Source organism: Equus caballus, chromosome 14 (assembly GCF_041296265.1).
Source record: "Equus caballus isolate H_3958 breed thoroughbred chromosome 14, TB-T2T, whole genome shotgun sequence".
In the NCBI taxonomy this organism is placed as follows: Eukaryota; Metazoa; Chordata; class Mammalia; order Perissodactyla; family Equidae; genus Equus; species Equus caballus.
In genome coordinates, this window is record NC_091697.1 from 51399432 (window position 1) to 51426888 (window position 27457).

A 27457-nucleotide genomic window follows, 5' to 3' on the forward strand; every position below is an offset into this window, starting at 1 on the left:
ACATAGCAGGGTGACCAACTTGCAATACTGGCTTTGGTTATGCCCTTCATAGGTCCTAGATCTGGCCAACTAAAACATCTTACCATAAAGATCTATCATAGAAAGCTAGGTGACTTCTTGCTTAAGTTTTTCTATTAACCCTCTTACCTGGTCCTAGGCACCAACTCAGGCAACAGCACAACTCTGGCCAATAAGGTGAAGGTGACACAAATGCCTTGTAGGGCTGAGGCAGTGTCATGATAGGCAGGGAACACACAGAAAAAATGCAGTACGTCTGGAAACAAAGAGTTTACAAGGGCACCCCAAACAGGTTATACATTAGCAGGCAGTACAGGTTAACTAGGATTCTAAGACACCCTCCAACTATGGGCCTCCTGCTCCAGGATTCTCAGTTCAGTTCAAATAATTTAGTTCAGTCCTTAGTTCCCGAGGGGCTGCCTGAGGCAGTCAGTTCCAAGCAGTTTTTCTTGTCCCTGATATCAGTTCATACACTTCAGGTGTGTGGATGACATCTGGAAGTGTTCTGCATGGAAATTGCGGGAGTTTGGGCCATCCTCTGCTGTCTCATAGTCAGCACTGTCAGGTGTGATTGTACACTCAGCAGTCCACTTGAATTCAGAGTGCTCACAGCAGCTTGGGAAGACAGCATGGGGAGTTTTCCTTCAAGAAGAGAGGGAAGTTTCCAGAAACAGTTCTGAAAAACAAAGATCATTAATGTCCTCCCAAATTCCTGTGCCTTCCTGGGTACCCGATGTGTTTTCTCCATCATTATAAAATCATTGTGTCTCATTCAGAAATTATAACTTTATATTTTTCCAATTATTCCCCTTCTCTTACTCAGATCCTTTGTCTGGAAGGGTTGAACGCAAGAGGGACAAAAGCATTTTCACAGAGAAACATTTTTATACAATTTAACCAGAAAGTCATTGCGTATTAAGGGATGGTCATGATGATATCTGAATTTTCAAAGATTTCCAAATGTATTTATACAGATCAATCTCTTTCTGGGGATGGTTGCATTTAACAATCAAATTGCCTTAACAAGATGTGTGTACCAGGAAAAAAGTGAGGGAAATAGAGTCAGGCTATCAGTCCATTGATGCAAATTGCAACCAATCTAGAAATCTGAACGCAACAAGTCAACAGCAGCATTGGGGGTCCAGAGTCTGATCTCTGAGGATTGGGTGGAGGGCCACAGTCACTGTGATGTACCTTCCCCCAACTTGCAGCTTTCCACAGTAATCACAAGTTAGCAATGCAACCAGTCTCTGTATATCTCTCTATATCAGAAATATAGAGCCAAGCAGTATCTCAATTTCAGATGGCCCCTTCTTCGAGAATTCTGGATAATTCACTTGCCCGAGTGCAGTTACCCAGGCAAATGGCTGCAGATTTCTTTGGGAATGTGTAGAAGGAGCACTTAGAGTCTTTAGTTGCAGTGGCATTGCTCTTCCTTAAAGAGAGTCATCTTCCCCTTCTAACAGTGGGCTTTGGTGCTGTGACCTGATTTATATCTAAAAAGAGGGTGAGGGATTCAATGGTCCATTGTAATAGCTATATAACAGCTCCCAAATATTTTTATTAAACAAGTCAAGCAACATTTTATTTGTCTGTCTATCCTTCTCACACCTAAGAACACTATGATTTATTAGGCATAGCCACAAATTCCTATGAGTCAAAATATCTTGATTGCCGTGGTGGTCTTTTTGCTACTACAGTAGTTAAATCTACTTTGCCACTAATAGTTTTGTAAAGCCACTTGGTCTCTTCTATTCTAAAATCTCTTTATCCTCATTCATATCAGAGAGGCTAGTTCTTTGCCAGCATCACATACCAAAAACCTTTGCCTGTAGGGATAGCTTCCCACTGAGCTTCACAAAGATGTCAATATTCCCTTCACTAGTGCATTCCTCACTAGTGAGGAGAGTGTCTTTTGGGCCCTCTCAGGGAACATAATTGTTGGGTTCTCAGGTTTTATACAGTAAACCCATTCTAACATTCCCACCTCTCTGAGCCTTCTGATATTCTCCGCCATAATATGCCCAAGGATAGTTCATTATCTTTGCCACATTTATTAGCCATTAATTCTGTCTAATCTTTGAAGAGTCATTGACCTTACTGGACAAAGTTTTAGGATCTGGTCCTGGTATCCTTTCTAGAAGCTTAAATCCCAAGTCACGGGCAAGTTTTCTGTCATTTAATTCTACCATATCCAGCCTGTTATTCTATACCCTCGTCCAATACTGTCAAAATCCACTCTCACTCATGTTTTGCTGGTTCCTGCAAGTACATGTTAGTCAGGTCTTGCAGTCCTTTCTGTGTAAGTTATCTCCCCCAGAACGGAAAGTGTGCTTTTCCACAGGTTATATCCTGGAAGGAATGAGGATCGGAAGGGCAGATGTTGAGGAGAACAAGTATCATTTTGTGAAGCACCTGCCTCATGAGGTTGTTGTATGATTTCCAGGAAAAGGGACACTGCTTTCCTCTGGCAAGTAGTAAGAGTCTGCTTATGTTGGCCTGGAAGATTCAGGAGAATCAAAGGGTTTAAGATTCCCATGTTCACTTATTTAAGTATTCCCAGTTGGACCTTGACATTGACATAGGACACCTGTAGAGGCTGTGCATTTAGTCTCCTTTGCTGTTCTGCCACATTTTCTATTAGACCCTGATGGTGCTTCCTGGTGGTCTAGTGGTTAGGATTTGGTGCTCTCTTTTTATTAGACCCTGGATCTAATTTTCAACAGTTTTGGAACATCTAAAGGTACCTTTTTAAATCAAGTATCTGACTAGAAGGATAAGAAGTATAGACAACCCAAGATTAACAGTCCCTGAAAAATAGACCTAATCCCAGTGGGGCCTCCATCTGATCTCCAGGTGGGGGCAGACATCTGGTCTTAGTTCCTGATAGTCTTTTGTTTTACTAGATATGCATCAGAGACTGGAACAACGCCCTATACCCTGATCTTTCACTTGTCATTGATGATGGCTATCAACATAGACTCTCTGCCTGGGAGTCATCACATTCCTAAGGAACTCAAAAGAATAAAGTTATCAACTTATAGCAGCTGGGAGGGGCCATAAAACCTACAGAGAACATCGAGGTTAGTTAATCAAGGTCATTCAAAGTTACTATATGGTTTCTTTTCTACAGTATGTCTTCCGTTATGTCAACCTTGTGTTAAACTGGTATCAGAGATGTGGAGAATCCTCCCTCCCCACATTGAAACTGGGTGCTCAGAATGCAAAAGAGCTGGTATCATTGAAGTGGGATTTGCTAGATCAACCCTGGCTCATGGAAACATATGATTTGGGAAGAGAAAAGATGAAAAGGCAGGGATGAAGAACTTTGATTTCTGGGTGGCCTGATGGTTACCCATGATATGGAGTATCAGCTGTGCTGCAATCAGTTACTAAAGGTGAAAGTTACCGTTGGAATTTAGAGATGGATCCAACTCCCAGGGCATTGGTTCACTGGATGCATAAGGAAATGCAAACTAATAAGAAAAAGGCAAAATATTCAATCCCTGGTTATGTTATCTGTAATAGCTAAACTGAAAGTAAAAGAGAGTACTGGGTCAGACCTTGATGCTAGACCAATCTCAGATTTCAGTGAATCTGAGCTTGGGCCACTAGCCTCAAAGTAAAACTTATGCAGAGACAACAGAAAGTACCTCTAAGACCTCTGGTCACCAAAAATGTAGTCAACATGGTGGAAGGACAAAACCAAGAAAATACTGAAACCAGGGGCTACAGCATGAAGGGATTATTTCATTTTAGATCAGGATCATCAACTTCCTGAAGAACCTTTAGTGAAATTGGTTGTGAGAGTAAATAATTTGGGGGCTGTGTCTTTGGGTTTTGAATGCTGCAGAGTGGAAGAGCATGTTTGGGTTGACGCAAAATAACCAATAATCGTTCTATAGATAAGAGAAACAAGGAGCCATCTCTGATGGCCTAGAGGTTAAAGTTTGTCATGCTCTGTTTAGGCTGCCTGGGCCCAGTTTCTGGGCATGGAACCACACTACTTTTCTGTCAGTAGCCATGCTGTGATGGCAGCTCACATAGAAGAACCAGAAGAACTTACAACTATAAACAATTATGTACTGGAGCTTTGGGGTGGGGGGAGGGGAGGAAGAAAAAAGGAGGAAGATTGGCAACAGATGTTAGCATAGGGTGAATCTTCCCGTGCAAGAGAAAGAGAGAGAGAAATAAGGTGAATTTTACTTGAGCCAGAGTGAGGATTATAACTTGGGAAGGCTTTAGAAAGTGTTCCAGAGAAGCATGGTTTTCAGTACAGTCTTATATCATCTTAGAGCAAAGAACATACATTAAACACGGCCAGGATAAATTTTCATTAAAGTTTTAAAGAAGTATTTAGTTGCAAATTAGCATGTCAACATGACCTCGATGTCAGGGAGGAGACTAATATGGTCATTACCAATAGGGCGTTACCAATAGGGTGTAGGAGGGAAAGTATGCATTCTTATCTTAAGAGACTCCATTCTTTGCTTTAATGGTTAAAGCAGATGTACAATGTATGTTCAATAGGCCATAAGTCAGGCTTTTTAGTTCAAGCCAAATCAGTTTTGAACCTGAATAGTTACCTCATATACCTCAGTATGTGAAAATCTCTTGTCAGGTTGATATAGGCTCTACAGCTCACTGTGGAAAATTCACAGACTGCAATATGTGATCCACACATACAGGAGGGTAGTCCTGAGGGAACAGCCAGCCTGGTGGACTGGATAAAAGCCACTGTAAGGTCTATTTACCCTGAGAAGGGGGACTGTCCATCTCTCCCTATGAATGCCAAGTGGAACACCTCAGATGAAGCAGCTGGATATGCTTTGTCTGCAAGCCATGTAAGACTGGCTTTATGGTGACCAGCATATTCACCCACTGAATATGCCTGTTATCCAGGTCAAGGTAAATTCTGTGATAAAGGGGGCCCCTTCCACATGGGCATCCCATATAACTTAATGTTGCAAAACCAAAAATCAGTTTGGGAAACCTTATCGAATTTGCCATCTCACCTTCCTCTTATGGGTCTTACAGATGCTAATAAAAATGATAGATTAATTAACAGAAGAATGGGGAGAGGCCCGGGAGAGATAAGTGTCTCTTCCCACCCAAAAAGGTAGAAATTTTTAAGTGATTATTAAGGAATAAGGTGAATAAAGTGAATATTGATAGGAGCAAAACAAAGAGGAAACAGAAAGCAGGGAGTCATAGGACTTGTTCCGGCAGGGTGGAAATCTTTAGATGGTTATTTAAAAATGGGATGAATAAAACAGACATTGATGGGGTTAAAACAAATTATTACCTAAAACTTTAGGTAATGCTGTTTTAATATAGCACTACCTAAAGTTGGGTGGGCAAAAGGGACCCCCCATTGGTCTGCCAACATTAAAGGGCCCCAAAGAAGTTCGCTCTATTTACCCCGGTTTGGAGAAATTTTAAAAGTCAGAAGGTAGAGATTACAGTGAGAAACCTAACCAGCAATTGCTTGGGGCAGTGGATAGGCAGATTCATCAAGATAAAGATTGACCAAAGGGCCAGGGTTCCTTGGCTGGACCCCTTGCTGAGGACCCAAAACCTTTTGCACAAGAGTGGGTAAAATGGTCAGGAGGAGGAGAAGAGAGGTTTCCAGGACTCCTTGATATGGGAGTCCCACAAACTGTGGTACCAAAACCCACTGGTGAAGCCGTGACTAGGGCTACAATTAGATTGAGATTACCTAAAAAATGTAATGGTCAATAGGATTACGAAATTGAACAGTGGAAAAAGCCTCTATGTTTGGCTTTTTATGACTCATAAGCAATGGCCAATGGCCAATGGCCTGGCCATACGGTGAGGCAAGAGGGCAATGGAAACTTGGCCTCTTAAAGGGATGCCCATATGGGGCACAGCCCTATGGACATTTGAGAGGTGCATTAAAGTAGGACATATCAATGCCCATCAGAACTCCTTCTAGGTTAGGGAGGTGATTGGAATCAACAAGCAGGTATCCCTGTGTGCTCACTTAAGGTGGCTACCTTGGGCCCTGAAATAAGTGGACATTGGGGGCCTTTAGCAACGTAGAGATGGACTAAATCTAGACATATTCTTCTTGCATCCTCTGAGGCACAAGATACTGGTAAGAACTATTCTGTCTGCCAACAAAAGAGATAGAGACTGCAAATGGCTATGTGGCAGATTTCCTGGTGGGAAGGCCCTGAACATAGTTGGCAAGTCAGCTGATGCTGGTAACCATGGGGGGCTACAAATGGGTCCTGACAGGAATAGACACTGACTCTGGACTGGGCTTGGCTTACCTGGTGGTAGATGCAAGCACTCAGAGTATTATGAAGTACCGCAACAGAAGATATTGTCCTGATTTGGATGGCTGACCATCATTTCTTCGGACCAAGGAACTCACTTTATAGCCTATAATGTCCAACAATGGGCACAGAGATATCCTCCTCAGAGTAATAGTTTGACAGAGAATTGGAACAGGCAGTTAAAACATTGGTTGTCTAAGACAGGGGGAGATAAAAGCATGAAGGGCTGGCTTACATGTCTTCATAAGTGTGTGCTAACACTCAACATGAGGAGTGGGCTAAAGGAATGTTCCCACTGGACAGATTTCTCTTATTTTTCTGATGGGTCTGGGGAAGAGGGCGTGGGGAAGGTGCTGGTATACTTTCTTCCCCACATCACCTCAACTTTTTTTATTTCCTACTTGACGCAGTGGTCATAGGACCAGGGCTGCAACTACAAGGGTTGGAAGCAGGGATGATTCCTAAGCAAGAAACTGTAACTATGTTTTGTTTTGGTGAGGAAGATTGGCCCTGAGCTAACATCTGTGCCAATCTTCCTCTATTTTGTATGTGGGACGCTGCTGCCACAGCATGGGTTGATGAGTAGTATGTAGGTCCATGCCCGGGATCTGAGCCTGAGAATCCTGGGATGCTGAAGCAGAGCACATGAGCTTAATTACTACACCACTGGGCTGGCCCCCTGTAACTATGTTTTTAATCTTTATGTCAGAATACCCAAGGGCCTGATGGTGCAGATGCGCCTTCACTCCATCTAGCAAAATTGGGGTTAACAGTGAATGCAGCTATATTGCCTGGTGGTAAAGATAACCTACTAGTTCTGCACCTATGTAACCTTACTCTTTGTGAACAAGAGTGGACTGAGGAGGAAGTACTTGCTAGACTAGTATTGCTGACAACAATCTAGACCCGCAGGGTGGCCAAACCTAATTTCCCTTTGATCCTGAACCTGAAGTGAGTTTGCTCACCTGTTGCACAGCAAGTCAATCTCTGACACTGGGGGTAGTGGAAGAAAGTAGGAATTTTATTATTGCACAGTGCTGAGCAAGGAGAGAGGGCAGCTAAAGCTGAAATCCCAAACTCCTCGAAAAGCTAAAAAGAAGGGTTTTTATTTGGAGTTTTAGGTAGGGGAGGGGGAGCATATGGCTTTGCTAGTCAGAGCTCTCCCACCAGCCTATCTTTGGCCTTGAGACTACTTGCAGAGAGGAGGGAGCCTGTGACCCTGCTGGTCAGCAGCTTTCCCACCAGCCTGTATCTCTTTGCTGGGAGGGGATAATGAATCCAGGTGCTTGTCCTTGGCGGTGTCTGTCTCCAAGGATGATAATGGATTCTGGAGCCAGGAAGCCAGGGAGTAAGCAGAGAATGAGTATTTTGGTTTTAACGCCATATATGCTGGGTTTAATGTAGGGAAACTGATATCAGGGTTGGTATCACCTTCTAAAGGTGGAAAAGTTTGAGATTAAACAGAGAGAAGGAAAAATAGTTGCTATGGGTAAAGAAATGAATAAATGGGTTATGTAATGAGGGAAATCCCATATTACATTAACACCTTGAAAGAGGCTCAGAACAAGAGATGATATCCAGACTTTCCTGTTACCAACCCTCTAATCTTACTCCATTTTATTCCGAGACATATAAGCCAAACCATTAGTCACTGCTCATGAATAGATGCTGTTATGGGTTGAATTGTGTCCTCCCAGAAAAAGATATTTTGGTGTCCTAACCCCCTACTTCAGCACATAACTTTATTTGGAGATAGAGTCTTAGAGGTAATTAAGTTAAAATGAAGTCATTAGTATGAGCTCTAATCCAATATGGCTGCCATCCTTAGAAAAAGGAGAAATTTGGACACAGGTAGAGACTCATAGAGGGAAGATTATGTGAAGAGACAGATAGAAGATGGCCACCTAAGGGGCCGTCCCGGTGGCTGCAGCAGTTAAGTGCACACATTCTGCTTCAGTGGCCCGGAGTTCACTGGTTCAGATCCCCAGCGCAGACACGGCACCGCTTGGCAAGCCATGCTGTGGTAGGCATCCCACATATAAAGTAGAGGAAGATGGGCATGGATGTTAGCTCAGGGCCAATCTTACTCAGCAAAAAGAGGAGGATTGGCAGCAGATGTTAGCTCAGGGCTAATCTTCCTAAAAAGAAAAAAAGAAAAAGAAAAAGATGGCTACCTACAAGCCAAGGAAAGAGGCCAGGAACAGATTCTTCCTCCTAGACTTCACAAGGAACCTGTGGATAACTTGATTTCAGACTTCTAGCCTCCAAAACTATGCGAAAATAAATTTCTATTATTTGTTTCACCCAGTTTGTGGTATTTTGGTATTACAGTCCTAGAAAACTAATACAAATGCAAATCCACACCTCTGGTCATCTTTCTTTCCAGGAAAAGTGAACAACCAGATGTACCACTCAAAGTTCTCTTCCATTAGGAAGAAGTTCCCTTCTGCACTTTTGAGTCAGTCCTGTGGGATGTAATACTCTAGTGATCCCTAATGGTTTGTGCCAGATTTCCAAATTAGGTTCAGATTTTCCCTCTTTAGTCATCTGATCACAGGGAACTCCCAGTGAGGCCATGGATGTAGGTGAAAAGAGAGGTGGTAAAGCAGGAGCAGTAGGTGCCAGTGTAAACTAACCACTCATGAAGCATATTTATGATCTCCAGACCTGCTCATGTATGATCTTGTATTATCACTTCCACTTGAGGATGGAGTGCTGCTACAAGTGAAACCAATTTTATGGTTTGGTCAATCAGGTAACATTTAGTAAATTATAGACATCTCAGATCACATGTTCACTTAATGTCCCATAGGCAGTGGTTCACGCTCTACCATGGTCCCATAGCAAGCCGAGAGGTATGTTACCAAGTTGGGCTCTCTAGGAAGCAGATTCTGAGATAGAGTGTAGGTGTTTTCTAGTGAGTTCCTTGGGAATAACATCTGCGCAATGGAGGTGATGGAAGTGGGATTCAGTAGAGAGAGAAGTGGGGAGCTCTGGAGCTAAAATGCCCCTTTAGCATTGTGCTCTGTTAAGGCTGAAATGGCCAAGTCTTTATATTTTTACTTGATCAGTCATTGGATGTAGCCTGCCCTGGGAAAGGTGTGACAGCTGAAAAGTGCCCACTGATAGTACTCCTAGCACTCCCAGCAGCACTCCCACAAACAAGTCCTTCATTGAAGCAGAATCTGAGTGGTGCATCTCCATGTCCTTACAGTCTACACTTCATGATGCTCAGATCCTCTTCTTCATATACATTCAGGGAGCAGCTCCTTCACAGTTTTAGTGGGCCTCTCTTCATGGGGGAGACTTAGAAGAGAAAGTATAATGGGATGACCTATAGTCCTTGCCACTGAAACTGGTTTCAGGGTTACAACGATGATCATTATCTCCCTTCTCTACTATCCATTCTAGGTTTCTTCTTTCCCTCCACTAGTATGTCTGCTGGTCTTAGTGGTTTATCTGGTGGTGTAATCCAGACCTTCATCCCTGAGAGATCCGAGCCTTGGTTATCATGCCCTTCTCAATCCCGGATTGTTGTATATATCCAATTACCAAAGTAATTGGGAAAGTGTGTAGGCACCCAAGTGGGTCAACTAGGTGCCAAACATATTTTTCCTTGCCCCTAGTGTGTAATGGCAGCCCTAATTCCTCTTGATGATCAGGGTTAGTTTACCTTGTCAAGTTGGTTGCTCCTTTTTTTGTCTGCTCGATCCAGGTCAGATGGAACCCAAAGGATTGAGGCTACCTCTTTAGCTTACAGTATATTGGGAATCTTGTTGTGTTTCTTGGTGGAAATATTTCCCTTTGGGGACAAGGGCTTCTGACTCTGAAGAGCCCAGAGTTTCAGAAATGCAAAGCACAAATTCCCCCAGGTGGGTTATTGGGAGTAATGGTAACTATTCTTACCATACAAATGGTTTAGTGTTAGTCTCTATTGCAGGCAGTTTGGCCATTTGGCTGTGGAAGCAGCCAGAGCAGCTTTGGTAAGTGAAGCACGTGCATAGATATCATCTTTGCCACTCTGGCCTTTTTGTTCATGTGCTCATCAAGCCAGGCTAATGAAGGAGGCTGTCTTATGTCAAATTGGTAGATTATTTTGTCTATTTCAATGTTTAGTGATTCTTCCTTGGTAGGATTCCCTCTGGTGGCCATTAACTTATCACATATAGGTTTTCACACTGTGTTTACTCCCATATGTCCATCAACATCCTCCTTACCCAAATCTCTTTATACCTAATCTTCCAACTTTTCAGGACCCCAACATTTTGCTCTCCAACACCTTTATTCAATGAAAAGGAACCAGGGATCTTTGTAAGGATTGTTTAATACATGTCTGGATCAGGAAAAAATAGAGTAATTTTGTGACCTCTTGCTATTGCCAGAAAGCAAGGATGCTATCAAAGTTATAGGTTGGGTCAAAAGCCCACAGGAGCCAGTTTAAGGAGTCTCCTGCTGGCCAAGTTGTGATAATTTAATTAGTAATATGGACCAAAAATTTATACTTGATTAAAATAACTTAAGTCCGTAAGTGCCAAGATTATATATTAAAACTAAAAAGAAAAAAATGTATTTTCTCTTCAAATACTATTACACAGTTTTATTTTTATTTATTGATCTTTTTGCCAAACTTCACTGTCTTGATTACTGCAACTGTACAAGATGTCTTGCCAATTTCTACAAAACAGCCTGCTTGGATTTTGATTTGGATTGCATCTCTACAGAGATCAATGTGGTATTAATGGACACCTTAACAATTTTGAGTCTTCTGATCCATGAATATGGTATATTTCCCCATTATTTAAATCTTCTCAACTTCTCTTTGTAATGTTTTATGATTTTCAGTGTAGAAGTTTTGTAAATCTTTGGTTAAATCTATTCCTAATTATTTATCTCTTTGATGCTATTGTAAATGTTAGTTTTTAACCTTTATTTTCCATTTGTTTGTTACAATTATATAGAATTATAATTGATTTTTATATATTGACCTTATGCTCTGCAATGTTGCTAAATCTACTCATTAGTCTCAGCAGTTTTCTTGTAAGTTCTTTAGGATTTTCAACATATAAAATTATGTCATCTGTAAATAAAGACAAATATTTTAAATATCTGTGTCTTTTATTTATTTTTCCTGCTGTTTTACATTGACCAGATCCTCCATTATATTGTTGAACAGAGCAATGAGAACTTTCTGGGCTTGTCCCTGATATTATGGGGAAGCATTCAATATTTTACCATTAAGTATGATGTTAGTTGTAGGATTTTTGTAGATGTCCTTTACCACAATAAAAACATTCCCATCCTCTATCATGTTGAAAATTTTTACAAAATGCATTTTGAATTTTTCAAAGACTTTCTATGCACTTATTGAGATGATCATATAAAATTTCTCCTCTATTTTGTTAATATGGTTAAATACATTGATTGATAGTTTTAATTTAACACACGCTATGTATATCATTTAGGGATTTTATTCAGTTCTGAGTAACATAAAATTCCCACAATATGCCTCACAAATTAGCAAGGTGCTTATTTCTCTCCTGGGAGAGTTCAATCCATGAACATGGTATATAGGCAGTACAAGGATAGTATAGCCACTCAACGGTGCAATAGGGAAACAAAATTACCCATTTGTTTGTTTATTTTGGCTGCAAAATTTTATGACTTGGGAAATCAGAGCCACTATAAGTATTATGAGAACTTTGTGCTCACTATAGAGCACAAATATAGAGAAAAGGGAGGCAGAGAATTGGAGAAAGTCTCTAATCACTAGATCTTGAAATAGCAGTATGGATGGGCAGGTTTGAGTTTGCAAGGAAATGCAACAGTTGTGCATGTCTAGCCACCAAAGTGGGATCGTGAAGGGTGAGCTCATGGAGATGTTTGTGGAAGCTGCTACCTCTGAGGCAACTGAAGTTAAGTGCTTGGTGATTGGCTCAGTGCTGATGTTGTTCAATAAAGCCAGTAGTCAAGACAAGCTTGAAGTTTGGAACTTCTGAACATTTCTGGATCTTTTTGTTAATCTGCTACTTTCACATCCTCTTGAGATTAATGGCTTCTTCTTCATTTATGCCTTCCAAATCTCATTCAGGTTCCTCTTTTATCCAATTCTAACTTATAAGCATAGAGTAAAGAGGATTCTGGAAAATGTAGTCCTAAGGCTAATATAACACAATCCTACATAACCATTATTACCCCTAGCTTTCATCCTCATGTTTGTAAAGTCTCTCTTTTCAACTTGAAGTGTTGTGTCCAACTTGAAGGAGCAGCAAAGTAAAAAAGCTAAAATGATCAATTCAGATGAAACCGTCCTTTTTTGATAACTTTGCACATTTAAAAATTTATGTCAACTACTTATTGACCAAGACAATTAGTTGTATACTACACTAGCTACAAAAATGCTTGAAGATATATCTCTCAACAGTAAAGATCAATAATCCTGGGGCTGGCCTGGTGGTGTGGTGGTTAAGTTCACATGTTCTGCTTTGGTGGCATGGGATTCGCCAGTTTGGATCCCAGGTGCAGACCTACACACCGCTTGTTAAGCCGTGCTGTGGCAGGCATCCCACATATAAAGTAGAGGAAGATGGGCACAGATGTTAGCTCAGAGCCAGTCTTCCTCAGCAAAAAGAGGAGGATTGGGAGGATTGGTGGCAGATGTTAGCTCAGGGCTAATCTTCCTAAAAAAAATCAATAATCTGAAAATTTCTAAGTTCTCTTAGTGAGGAAGAAGGGAAGAATAGACACCAGGTAGGCAAATCCCAAGGTCTGCCACAGAAACCAGAAAGAAAATCCCAACAATTACCAAAGTCACTATCACAATGACCACATGCATTGTGTACAGTGGAAATTAATTAGAAACAATAATAAAACTAATTTCAAATACATTTACTTGCACATTAAGAAATACACTTTACTTCAGTCCAAGGAGACTTCACAATGGAAATGAGACAAAATATATAAGTAAACCATAACGGAAATAATACATATTGAAAGTTGTATGATACAGCTGAAAGGGTACTGGGAGCAATAATTATCACCACAGAGGTTTATATTAGAAAATGAAAACTATAAATTATGAGGTAAGGATCTCTTCAAACATGAGACACTGATAAAGCAATTCCATAGTTACAACATTTTAAAGATTTATCCTCTGGTATAAAATTCCTTATTCATAATAAAAGAGGAGATGCACCTGAAGGCTTTCCCACATTGATTACCTTCATTGGGATTTTCTCCAATGTAAGTTTTCACATGTCTTCAAAGTATGAGGGAAAACTAAAGGATTTTCCACATTCTTTACATTCCTATCTTCCAGTATGAGTTCTCACTTGCTGACTAAGGAATAAGAATGACTTGAAGAAGACTTTCCCACATTCTTTATATTTATATGGTTTCTCTTCAGTGTGTGTTCTCACATATGCACTAAAGGGTTGGGAATTATACTTTCTCCTATTTTGTACACTTACGTGGATTTTCTCTATTGTGAATTGTCACATGGCTTTGAAAGAATCAGATACAAGTTAAGACTTTCTTACACTCCAAAAATTAATAGGACTTCTCTCCAGTGTGAGTTCTCATGTTTCCTAAGGGATGATGAACAGCTGAAGGCATACTTGCATTTCATATATTCACAGTATTTCTCTCCAATGTGTAATATCATATGTACAGTCAAATGTGGAAGAATAAAATAAGGATTTGTCACATTGTTTACAATCATAGGGCCTCTCTCCAGCTTTTGCAGTCATGTGGTTATTAAAGGAAGAGGAGAAACTGTAGACTTTCCTACACTGATTACATGTATAGAGCTCCCTTCTGATATGTTTTATCACTTGTAGAGCAAGCTTTGAAGAATAAGAGAAGGTTTCCCCACATGCCTTATATAAGGCTTCTCTCCAATCTGAATTCTTACACGTACAGTAAGGGATGTGGAAGAAATAAAAGCTTTCTCACACTCTGTTACATTCCTGGGGTATATTTTCAGTATGACTTCTCACAGGTACCCTATAGGATGAGTGATAATTGGAAGACTTTTCCATATTTTTTTCATTCATAGCATTTCTCTCTAGTGAGAGTTTCCACATTTTCTAAAAGATGAAAGGAAATGGAAGGTTTTTTCACATTATATGAATATAAGGCTTACCTCCACTATGAGTTCTTATATGTACAGCAACTGATGAAGAATTAATAAAGGCTTTCCTACATTTTATATATTCAGAGCAGTCTTTTCCAATGTGAATTTTCACGAGTCCTAAGATACAAAGAACAGTTAAAGCCTTCTCTACCTTCCTCTCATTGATGGGGTTTGTGTCCAGTGTGTGATCTCATGTGTGTCTTAACAAGTGAATGATTAGTGACAGTTTTCTCACATCCATTGAATTAATAGGATTTCTCTTCAGTATGAGTTCTCACATGCACATTTAAATTTTGACTCTGGTTGAAGTCTTTGCCACACTGATTACCTTCATTATATTTCTCTCCAATATGGAGTATCTTCCACACAGCAGTTATTAAGGTCTTTTGAAATATTTTACAATTTGAATTATATTCATAGAGATTCTCTACCATATGAATTCTTAAATATCTCTCTTTTGTCTTGTGCTGATCACCTGTGCCATGGTGAAAAGGATAAGGATTACATAATAGGAAGTTTTTCACACTACAGATGAAGTTGTATAATGCTAATTCAAGGTATACTGTAATAAGTAAAGGCTGTGTTTTATTATCCCTAGAGGATATACTCCCAAAAATGTTATAGGTAAAAAGTCAATTTCAGATATAAAATGGAACACCAAAAAATATACAATTAAGCCAAAAGAAAACAGAAAATGAGAAACAAAGAAATGAAACAGAGGGTATGAATACAAAATGCAATACACACAAACATATAAAAATTATATTAAATATAAATGAATGACCTCTCCAATTAAAAGGCAGAAATGATAAGATGGAATAAAAAAGATTCAATTCTATGTAGTTTACAAAAGATGGACTTAAAATATAAAGACAAGATGAAAGTAAAAGAATGAAAAAATATATCATACAAATCCTAAGCATAAGAAATATGGTATGACTCTATTAATACTGGATTAAAAGTATTACCAGAGACTAAAAGGGATGTTTCATAATGATTAGTGTCAATTCATTGAGAAGATGAAATAATTCTACCTACCTGCACATTGAATAACAGAGCTTCAAAATGTAAGAGGTTTAAAAAAATGCTAGAACTGAAAGGAGAAATAGACAAATTCACAATCATAATTAACAAATTCAACATTTTTCTCTCAGTGATTGATAGACATGTGAGAAAAAGTGATAAGAATAAAGAAGATAAACAATATTATCAAGCAACTTGGTTTAATTGGTATGTATAGAACACTACACACAAGAACTGTGGAACACACATTTATTTCAACTATACATGGGAAACTCACCAAGATAACCCTTATGTTGCATAACAACAAGAAAAGTCAATGAATTTCAAAGGATTGAAATCATACAGAGTATGTTCTCAGACTAAAACAGAATTATTTTGGATATCAAAAATGATATCCCTGGATATTTGGAAATTAAGCAACATACTTCCAGTTAACCAATGGGTCAAAGAAGAAATCAACAGGGAAATTATAGACAAATTCAAACTGATGGTAGTAAAACCACAATGTATCAAAATTAAGGTAATGGAGCTTAAGTAATGCATAGAAAGAAATTTATAGCTTTAATTTATATTTTTACATATTTCAATCTACATTAGAACAGAAATGCTTACAGTCAATGATCAAAACTTTCAGAGAAACTGGAAAAAGAAGATAAAACTAAACCCAAAGTAGGTATATGAAAGAAATAAAAACCTAAGGATGGAAATCAATAAAACAGAAAGCAAAGTAATAGGAAAATAACAAAGATAAAAGTTGGTTTAAAAAAAGATTAATAAAATTGATACATTCACAACAATACTGATAAAGACAAAAAAGAGAGAAAACATATTTCATCAATATCTGGAGTGAAAAGGGCATCATGACAGATCCTAAATATACTGAAAAGATGGTAAAGGAGTATTATCAATAACTGTGTGCCAATAAATTTAACATCTTAGATAAAATATAGACAAATTGTTTAAAATACATGTTACCAACTGACACAAGAGGAAATAGAAAATTGGAATTGAAATATATCTATTTTAAAAACTGAGTTTGCATTTCAAAATCTTTCCACAAATAAAATGTCAGCTACAGATTGCTTCTGTGGTAAATTCTATCAGAAACATAAAGAAAAAATAATAAATATGTTACAGGAACTCTTTCATAAAAGAGAGGAGGAAAAAACAATTGCCAACTCATTTTATGAGACCAGTATAACCCTGGAACTAAAACCTGACAAAGGCATAACATGAAAAAAAAATATATAAAACAATATTCCCCTGAACGTAGATGCAAAAGTTCTCAACAATGTAATAGCAAATTGAATCTACCTAACAGACAATATTTTTCACACTGCTGCATGCCACCTGGAAGAAAAACATATAAACAGTTTGCCTGGTCCATCACAGCCATAAAGGTGCTCTTCTGTTCCCAGTCTGCAGGACTCCAGTTCGTCAGATCTCCTTGGATATCTTTGTATTCTTCTACTGTTGCTGCCACTATCCCATATTCCAAATGGAGAGGGACTTGATTCAGATTTCACTGCTCAGATTCCAGCTGTGACCACCATCACTACTGCTGTGATGGCCTTTGGAACTTGCAAGTTGGAAACTATCAACAGGACCAGGACAAGAGTAAGGCAAGTGTCTCAGAAGCAAAATTGGTGGGTCACTCAAAAACTTATTAATAAAGATAGATACTATTTAATGCAGTATTCTAAAAAGTCAAACTTAATGAAAAAATCCATGATGAACAAAATATCAAAATTTTAAATAAAGACAGGATCCAACCTTACACTTGCACAACTTGGCGTCACCCTAATCCCAGCCCCCTGTCACATCCTGATGTCAACTTTATTGTTTCCTGATCTCACTGGGGGGAAAAATGACCATATCTACTTTACAGTTCCCTCTCCTGGGCTACTCCTTCAAGGCCAACAGGGCCACCAAACTTCTACACCCAATAATGCTGGCATGGCTGAATTAACAAAGAGAAAACTCTTTTAGTTTGCAAATACGATTTCTTCTAGAATATGTTCCTAGTGCCAATTTTTTAATATATAATTATGCATTAAAGGAAAAGATATCTTTACAATGTGGAAAAGCTATGGAAAAGCAATATTACTGTACTATATATCTGTGAATGCAGTGCATCTCCATCATCAACTAAAGCTATTCTCCCAGACACACACACACATGTTCAAATGCACATATACAAACACACAAATACAGAAACACTCTGAGTGCAGCTGTGGAGTTCTGAAATTGTTTGAGGCATTACCATTCATGTGGTGTGATAGATTTTTATTGATTTTTTCACGACTGCGCTGATAATCTGAAAGTAATGCTCTTTTCAAGGTGTTCCAGATAAATCCAAGAAAGACGTAAGTATTAATCCCTTGGAGAGCCCTTTAAATTCTACACTTTACCAATAAAGTATTTGTAAAGTAAGATAGGAATGGAATAGTGGATACTGACACATTAGGGTCTCCAGGCCTGTTTCAAAACATGCATCTCCATATATCGAAAAGGTTGTTAGAAATTTCTGATACTTCCACCAGGCATATTCTACCAAAATATGTAGATTGCTGATCTGCTTATGAAGATTTTTCAGGACTTATATTTAGTCAATTTGTTTTACTAAGTAAAAATTTTGGCCCTGCTACTTCCCTGGCTGAGATGGAAACCAGCGTTCTGGATTGCTGCATAAACATCCTAGTCATCTTGTCAGGATACCACTAATGCAGGTTTAAAAATATAGCTGGCATTTATCAGCTTACCTTCTCATTCTATTCTCCAAAACTCAACTTTTGGGGTTGGAATATTTCTTTGAAAGTTCAGTTACCTGCATATGTTTGCATTAGCCAAACTGAGAGATGATTGAATGACGATGAAAAGTCAGCCATAGTAGCTCAGAGGACTGTCCCTTGATAACACCTAAGGGAAAGCAAACCACTTCTCCAACAAGCATCTTAAATTGACAACCTGGGATCTAGTCAGAAGACCGTGTAAATCAACCTTACCTGTGAGAAGGAGAGATATGTTAATTTGGAATGCATTTTGTCTGCAATCAACAGAAAACTCAACTACAGTTGCTTAATCACACAGGGGTTTATTTACAAATGCAGCATAAAGTCTGGGAGAAGGTAGTATAGAGCTGTTGCAGCAGCTTAACAATGCTATAAAAAAATCAAGGGCTTTCCGTCTTACCATACTTAGTATATAGACCTTTGTTTTATGCTATTCATCTCATGATAGCAAGTTGGCTGCTTCAACTCAAGGCTTCTTCCCCAATACCCATGCTGGTTAAGAAAAAGGGAAATTGGCTAAAGACCTAAGGAACATGCCCCCTCAGATTAGCCCTTTCAAAAATATTTCCCTTAAGCCCAATCTCCCAAATGCACTTCTAAATCATTAGCAATAACAGTCATATGACACCCCTATCTGCAAGGGATTATGAGAATATGAATATTTTGGCCTAGAGTAGGGGAAGGCAAAGAAAAGTGGGCTGGGAAACGGCTTTTTTAGTAGCCATTTGTATTTATTTTCTACTGCTGCTGTGGCAAATTACCACAAATTTAGCGGCTTAAAAACACAAACATTATCTTACAGTTCTGGAGGTCAAAAGTTAAACTGGGCTAAAGTTAAGGCAGGGCTGCACTCCTTTCTGGAGGCTCTAAGGAAGAACACATTTTCCTGCCTTTTCTAGCTTCCAGAGGCTGCCCGCATTCCTTCACTTGTGGCTTTCTTCCATCTTCAAAGTCATTAATGACTGGTTCAGTCTTTTTCATGTAACATCACTCTGATATTGACTTTTCTTCTACTTCCCACTTCCACTTATTAAGGGCTCTTGTGATTACACTGGACCACCCCCTCCCCCGGATAATCTAGGGTAATATCCTTATTTTCAGCTCAGCTGATTATCAACCTTCATTCTATTTGCAACTGTAATTCCCTTCTGACATATAACATAAGATATTCACAGGTTCCAGACATTAGGACACGGATACGCTGTGGGGCCATTATTTTCCCTACTGCAGCCCACCCTCTGGCCTCCAAAGATTCACATGTATCCCACATCAGAAATATATTCAAGGTCCCCAAAGATCTCATTTCATTACAGTATCAACTCAGTCCATAATTTCATCTAAATCTCATCAACTCAAAAATCCCAAACTTCATCACCTAAATCATCTAAACTGGGTACAGGTATGACTTCAAGTATTATCCATCCTGGGCATAATTCATCTCCATCTGTAGTAAAAACTAAACAAATTATCTGCCCTCCATACCATACAATGGTAGAACAGGCACAGGTTAACAGTTACCAACATTCCAGTTCAAAAAGAGAGAAAATGGCAAGTAAAAAGGAGTCATTTGTCTCAAGAAATGTAGAAATCCATCCAGAAAAATTATTTGCGTTCAAGGCCCAGATTTGAAGCTCCACTCTCTGGGCTCCAGGCTCTGTCCTCTGAGCCATCCTTCCTTTATCATGAGAGGTAGTACATTTTTATAGCTAAGTAGTTTTGTCACTCTGTTTCTTGCTTATAGAATTTTGGTTACAATGACCTTCTTTTATTGCATACTCTCTGTCCCTTTCAGTTGAAGCTGGTAATATTTCTGCTGGTATACCTTTCTCAAGAACCTTACGAGTCCCTTGTGTGTGTCACAGGGATTCCTCCCTTACACAATAGACTCCTTCACAGTTCTTTCCTGGATAGTATCATCTCTATTTCTGACTTCTGCTGAGATGGCTGAGGACATCCATGAATCACATGCCTAATCTCTTCAAAGAACCTTCTTTGTGACTTTGTGACTACTCTGACCTTTTAATCCTTTCAAGACACTAGCAGAAGGTTGTCCTGCATATGATACCCTTGGCTTTGTCTCCAGAACATGCTTTCCTGATAGTGAATCTCCTAATTTTAGTGTCTTTTACAATCTGAATAGGCTGAGAATTTCCCAAGTCATCAAATTCTGGTCTCTTTTTGCTTAACAGTCCTTCCCTCAATCTAGCTCATTCCTCTCACATTTTACTATAAACGGCAAGAAGAAACTGCAACTTCAGCCTTTTGCCTGGAAATCTCAGCTAAATATCCAAGTTCATTGCTTAGAGGTCCTTCTTTCCACATTTCCACTGCAGGACACAATTCAGCTAAGTTTTCTGCCACTATATAACAAGGATTCTCTTTCCTCCAGTTTCCAATAATATTTTCCTCATTTCTCTCTGATCCCTCACCAGTAGCGACTTTAACATCCATATTTCTACCAGCAGTCTCTTTACAATGATTTAGGTATTCTATAAGGCAATATATGTTTTCTCCACCATGCTCCTTATTTCCTTCTGATTCTTCACTAGCAGAGTTGTTAATATCCATATTTCAACTAACAGTCTGTCCAAAACAATCTAGGCTTTTCCCATCATGCTCTTCAAAATTCTTCCAGCCTCTGCCTACTGCCCAATTCCAAAGCAACTTCTACATTTTTAGTTATTTGTTACAGCAGCACTCCACTTCCAGGTACCAAAATCTCTATCAGTCAGGGTTCAACCAGAGAAACAGAACCAGCAGGAGATATATATTAAGAGATTTATTGCAAGGAAGTGATTTACTCAGTTGTGGGGGCTGGCTAAGCAAGTCCAAAATCTGTACAGCAGACCATAGGAAAGGGCCGGCTGGAACTCTGGGGCATAAGCTGAAGCTGCTGCCCACAGGCATCTTCATCTCAGGGAAGATTCAGCTCTGCTTTTAAGGTTTTTCAACGGATTGAATCAGGCCCACCCAGATGACCTAGGATAGTCTTCCTATTTTAAGGTTAGTTGATTAGCAACCCTAATTCCATTTGAAACTTAACTCCTGCTTTCAATATAACATAATGTATTCAGAGGTTCCAGGGATGAGGATGTGGATGTCTTTAGGGGGCCATTATTCTGCCTCCCACACCATTCTATAGTATCTGCAAAGTTAGGAGGCTCCTGGAGATAGAAGAGTCCTGACAACAGAGCTGATTATTGCATCAAATCATTCAACCCCTTCACCAACATATCCTTTAATGAGTTTTCTTTGGTTAACTAACATTAATTTTACAATGTATTTTCTTTCAAATTCCTTATCAACCAGAACAATGTCATCATCCAAAGGCAAGTAGATATTGGCATGCTGTGCCATCAAAGGCTCCTCTAGGCTCAGAATTTGGAGCTCACTTGAGAATTTCTTGGCAAGGGACAATTGCAAGCATTGCATTACTTGGTCCTAGAGCCTATTGACCTTTAGAGTATATAGGAATACCATAAACACAGTTAATTTGGGTATCATAAATCTGTTCAGGACTCTAATCAGGATCCTAACTGCAATTAGATATAAGGAAAAATCCATAAGTCTTTTCAATATTAATTTAGATGAAAAAGAATAGGTGATAAAGATACAGTTTGTGAAAGAATTTCAATCTAAAATAGAACCCGAGGATATAAAATGGGGAATCTCATGCATGTACCATCAAGAAGACAAAATTTAAGGACTAACGACTGATTTCCTGTAAATGCCTGACTTACAGAAAACTGATAGTATTGAAATTTTCTTGGATGATGGGGTTGATTAGAGGTTGTCTCATATCAACCTTGGGCACTTTTGCCAGGAGCATGAATGCGAGATGACCCAGATCCAGTTGATCTCACCAAGTGGGTTGAATTGAGCTTTGTTTTTGTGACTGGACTGATTTTGTCAGCTCAGGAAATTTTCAAGACTGGTTTCCATTTGTTTTTTATTTTAACTGACTAACTGAACTCTCTGCTTTTTACATTCCCTGCCCATAAATACAACCTACCCCAAATCCTCAACAGACTAGCCTGTAGTTTGCTATAGTTTGCTTGTCCTGAATTGCAATTCCCTCAGCCATTTCTGAATAAACTCATTTTTTTGAACTTGCCTCAGTTTACCTCTTTATTTAGGTTAGTAAGTTTCATGAGATGACATGTATTAGAGTGAGAGTCTAATGATTACAAGTGTGATTTTGAAATAAATAGCATGAAATTATGTGTGTTGCTGCCTATTGGTAAAACAAAAATCCACACAGAGCTTGAAAGAAACTGGACATGGGTAAATACAAATTGATTCCATTTCAAACAGAAAAGAAGTTATAGAAAGGTCATAGCTGTGTAATAATAAAAACTAAATGATTTCCAATAATTTAAAAATGAAGTATGATAAAAAGGAACCAGACATTTTTATGTAGTGTCATACAGTGAGAAAGTATTTTAAAATTAGAATTATGTTTAGTCTGAGAGGTTAATTTTCATATTATCCGTTAGGAATGAGTACTAAAAATTTAATCAGAAATGTGAAATTTCCTCACATAAAATTTTTACTAACACAATAATTGAAAAAATAATTATAGGTCAACCAGGCCAACAAAATAAACAGTAACCTTACTAAGGAAAACAGTAGAAGAAAGAACAAGAACAAGGAGAACTAGAGATTACTACCGGATTAAAAAGAAAAAAGGAAAGGTAGAGGAGACAAAACGAACAGACGGCAGCGGGGAAGTTTCAGATCCCTAAACTGTTCTGGAAGACTGAACTTCCCTCTGACTTCCTCCCAAGGTCCTGGCTTAGATTATTGGGGAACATTGGCTTCAAGAACTTGAACTCGTTACTCCCAGCGTCTCCCATCAAACACACCTCATACTGGTAGCTCTGGGACAGGGTCCCGGTGCCACTCACGTCCACCAGGTGGCCCGGAAAGGGGCCCTCGGGCACCGAGCAGCCACCCAGCGACGCGGCCCTGCTCCTCCTGCACAGCCGCACCGCGACGAACAGCAGCACCGACAGGAGGAAGAGCGACGACACCGACGCCAGCGCGACGACCAGGTAGACGGTGAGCGGGTCGGCCCGCGCCTGCTCGGCCGCCGCCTCGGGCAGCGGCAGGTAGGGCTGGGAGAAGCCGTCCACCAGCAGCACGTGCAGCGTGACGCTGGCCGAGCGCGGCGGCTCGCCATTGTCCCTGACCTGCACCAGCAGCCTGTGCTTGGGCGCGTCGCGCTCGCTCAGCAGCCTGGCCGTGCGCACCTCGCCGTTGTGCGGCCACACGCCGAACAGCCCGGGCTCCGTGGCCTTGAGCAGCTGGTACGACAGCCAGGCGTTCTGGCCCGAGTCGCCGTCCACCGCCACCACCTTGGTCACCAGGTAGCCCGCCTCGGCCGCCCTGGGCACCAGCTCGGTGCAGGGCGCAGAGCCGTTCTGCAGCGGGTACAGCACGAAGGGCGAGTTGTCGTTGGCGTCCAGCACCAGCACGCGCACCCGCGCCTGGCTGCTCAGCGCCGGCGAGCCGCGGTCCGTGGCGCCCACGCCGAACTCGAAGGCCTGCAGGGCCTCGTAGTCCAGCGACCTGAGGGCGAACAGGTGGCCGTTGTCGGCGTTGATGGACACGAGGGAGGCCAGGGGCAGGTGCGGGTCCTGGGGCGGCAGCAGCGAGTAGGTGAGCTGGGCGTTGGCGCCTGCGTCTGTGTCTGTGGCGCTGACGCTGCCGATGTGCAGGGCGGGGCTGTTGTTCTCGCGGACCCAGAGGGTGTAGGAGGTTTGGGTGAAGGCCGGGGCGTTGTCGTTGACGTCGGAGACCAGCACGGTTATGCTGTGCTCGGTTTTCAGTCTGGGGGTACCCATGTCTGTGACGGTGATGGTGATGTTGTACTCGGCTCTGCTCTCTCTGTCCAGCGCCCCACTTGTAACCAGAGTATAGAAATTCTCTTCAGATGGTTTCAGGAGGAAGGGCAGATCATCTTGGATGGAGCAAGTCATCCTTCCGTTGTCTCCTGAGTCTCGGTCTCGAATCCTAAACAGGGCCACCTCTGTCTCGGGGGAATTTTCAGGAATGGGGCTGGTAAGTGAGGAAATAGTTAGTTCTGGAGAGTTATCGTTAACATCCACTACCTCAATGGCGACAGAGCATTTTCCAGAAAGTCCCCCACCATCTGACGCTTCTATATCCAGCTCATATGAAGATATTGTCTCAAAATCTAGTTTTTTAATTAGTCGAACTTCTCCTGAAAGTGTGTTTAGCTCAAAAGTTGTGCTTATCTCCTGAGAAGTATAAAAAAGGAAGTATGATATCTCTCCATTTGTCCCACTGTCTGAATCTCTAGCAGAGACCTTGACGACTAGGGCGCCTACCGGGCTGTTCTCTGGGACCTGCACCTGATAGAGCGTCTGCGCAAACTCAGGGGCGTTGTCATTGACGTCCAGGACCAGGATGCGGACCTGGGCGGTGCCGGACCGGGGTGGAGAGCCGCCGTCCAGCGCCGTGAGGGTTAATCTGAGCTCCGCCTGCTCCTCGCGATCTAGCTCTTTGTCCAGCACCAGCTCCGGGTATTTCCTGCCGTCCCCCCGGTCTCGGGTGGAAACATGAAAATGAGAGTTGGGATTGATATCGTAGTTTTGAATGTTGTTGTTGCCCACGTCCAAGTCTTGGGCTTTTTTCAGGGGAAACACAGTCCCAGGAGGGCTACTTTCTGGGATTTTCAGCGTCATTTCTCTTTCAGGAAACTCAGGAGAATGATCATTTATGTCTTTCACCAGTAACTCAGCTCGAAATACTCCCAACGGGTTTTTGAGTAACACTTGGAAATGCATCACACATGGATCGGTGGGGCCGCACATCTCCTCCCGATCCAGTTTCTCATTTAATATCAACTCCCCTGTCTGCAGATCAAGCTGCAAGCGGGGTTCGTTATCCTCAGAGACCACGCGGGCTCCCCGCGCAGCTAGCTCCCTCACTCCTAGCCCCATGTCCTTGGCCAGGTTGGCCACAAAGTAACCCCTCTCTGTTTCCTCCGTCACGGAATAGCGACGGGATTCCCAGCCTGCCAGAGCCACTCCCAGCAAGAGAAAGAGAATCAGGACTTGCCTTTGTTTAGGAAAGCGATCCCCTCCAGCCTCCATCTTTACTTCCACAAACGCCTTTCCAGGAACAGGGCCCAGCTCTACCTTAGGGAGCGATGGGACTGAGATGTGATGGATCTCTCAGTTGGTAACCTGTCCGGCAATGTCAGTGGGTAGCATTCTCTGGAGACAGTACAAGTTCTGAGCTCTGCTTACTGGCTTTTCTCTTCCGCCGGAGATCTGAGGTACAGTTCGTAGCGTTTCCTGGGCTTTATTTTTGACGCCTTAGCCTGCAGCGCCACCATGCGTTGTCTTCGAAAAGAATTGCTACAATTGTATTCTCTCCATGTAATAATCTGGTGGGTTATTAGAAGTTTGGAAATAGTTTGGGGTAGACCATGTAATCAGAAAATCACGCAATTATAATTATTCATTCCTTCATTCAAATAAATATTATTGATATCTATGTACTAGGTTCTGAAATACATCAGTGAACACTCAGACACGGTTCCTACCTTCTAGAACCTGTCGTCTGGGTGAGCTGCCCTAAGGAGAACTGAGAAGTGAAAGAAGACAATAGTGATCAGCCATCTTGTAAAAGTAATAACATATATCTATCTGAGTGATTTCGTTAAATTTTCTCAGCAAAAAGGATGAATTTCATTCGATTTTTTTTTTCAAATTTCAGGTAGTCTGTGTGCCAGAATTGTGGTTCTCATTGGTTGAATCACATCAAGGAAAAAGCTACCAGTTAATTCCAGTTTCTAATCCCCTTTCGACGTAAGGTCAGAGAGTTACGATTTTATGAAACTTTCAAACTATGGGAAAATGCATATGAGGGCACTTCCTATATCTCTTACCCTGCTTTTTCACCTTAGCATTGATCACCATCTGATACAGCATATATTTACATATTTAATTATGTCACCATTGAGTTTTAGAACTTTGTTTTGTTCACTTTTACATCCCCCAACATCGAGAATAGTTCCCGGCACATGGTAGATATTCAACAAATATTTGTGGAAGAGATCAATGAATAAATAACAATTAATTTAAAAATTCTGACCAGCAGATTCTCCTCCTAATGTAGAAGTCCCCTTTTTTGCTTGGACCCTAGTTCATTATATGAGCCGGATAAACAAAACACATGTTCCCAAGTAGCTACTTTCTATGCTCCTTTGAATAGAAATTTGAAATGATTCAGAATGATCTAAAGTGTTTTTTCATTAAATGGCAAAATACTCTGGCTCCCCTTAAGCAGAGAGATACACTATAAAAAGGGAAGAACATGACATCAGGCTATAATGATTCTACAGATAAGCTGTGCGTCCCTTTTAGAACGCATTTACATTGTCAGTGTTATTTCTTGCTAGTGCTATTATGACAGTAATGATATTAAAACTCTTTTTTAAGCAGTAGAGTTTTCTAAGAATTTCTGTTAAACACTCCCAAAACTGTACAACTTAGAAATATCCATCAGTTCTTCTCAAAATCACATATTCTAACAAAAGCTTGTGCGTGTTCCTTACTGACTACCAATAGTCCACAACCTTTTGATCACAAATATTATTATATTAACATGAAAACCACAATTTTTAAAATCACAGGTTAATACTGAGGTTCAATCCACGCAAGAATATCTAAACATGCTTTCAACAAGGGAAAAAACCCACTTAGCTATCTTAATGAGGGGGAAATTTATTAAAAGAGCACATATTTGTTTCCAAAAACCCGAGGGAGAAAGCAGACTTGGGAGGGACTGGAAAATCTACAGGAAGTTACTCTTTAGGCATCTCCTGCCTTTTTGTCTCTGTGTGGCCTTTCTGTGCTTCTTTCCATGTATTTAGCCAACATGATATTGCTTTCTTGTTAAGTTCCTAATAGAGAGACTATTTTATGTCTTGTTTCTAAAGCCATTTTTTTAAACAGAGAGAATCAAATTGTCCCAGCTTGGATCAGCAATGTCTACCACCTTGTCTGGTTGTCTGAAATCACAGAGAGAGGTGAGTCATATAAAATAGACGTGGCTGGAAGAGTACACTTCTGACGAGAGAAGTTTCCAGAAGAAGAGTGGATGGGCTAGACAGACACCACAAAGGGATCTATTATTTAAATATCTAGAAATATTCT

At 40.5% G+C, this 27457-nt stretch overlaps 1 protein-coding gene across 6 annotated transcripts; it reads right to left on the bottom strand.

Annotated features, from left to right (window-relative positions):
* Positions 1–269: 269 nt before the first annotated feature.
* Positions 270–27375, bottom strand: LOC100072292 (protocadherin beta-15). Of its 6 annotated transcripts, none has more exons than XR_011425539.1 (3): positions 23132–27375; positions 18302–18479; positions 13191–17068 (listed from the first exon to the last, which is right to left on the bottom strand). XR_011425539.1 is itself a non-coding variant. In XM_070234071.1 (2 exons), the coding sequence occupies exons 1-2, from the start codon at positions 25385–25387 to the stop codon at positions 494–496; spliced, it is 2457 nt and encodes an 818-aa protein (XP_070090172.1). In that variant the 5' UTR covers positions 25388–27300; the 3' UTR covers positions 270–493. The 6 variants fall into 6 exon arrangements, 4 of the variants coding, with proteins under 4 accessions (XP_070090172.1, XP_070090174.1, XP_070090173.1 ...); XR_011425538.1 differs by having other exon boundaries at positions 15658–17068; positions 18302–18393; positions 23132–25549; XM_070234071.1 differs by lacking the exons at positions 13191–17068; positions 18302–18479 and adding an exon at positions 270–694 and having other exon boundaries at positions 23132–27300.
* Positions 27376–27457: the final 82 nt, after the last annotated feature.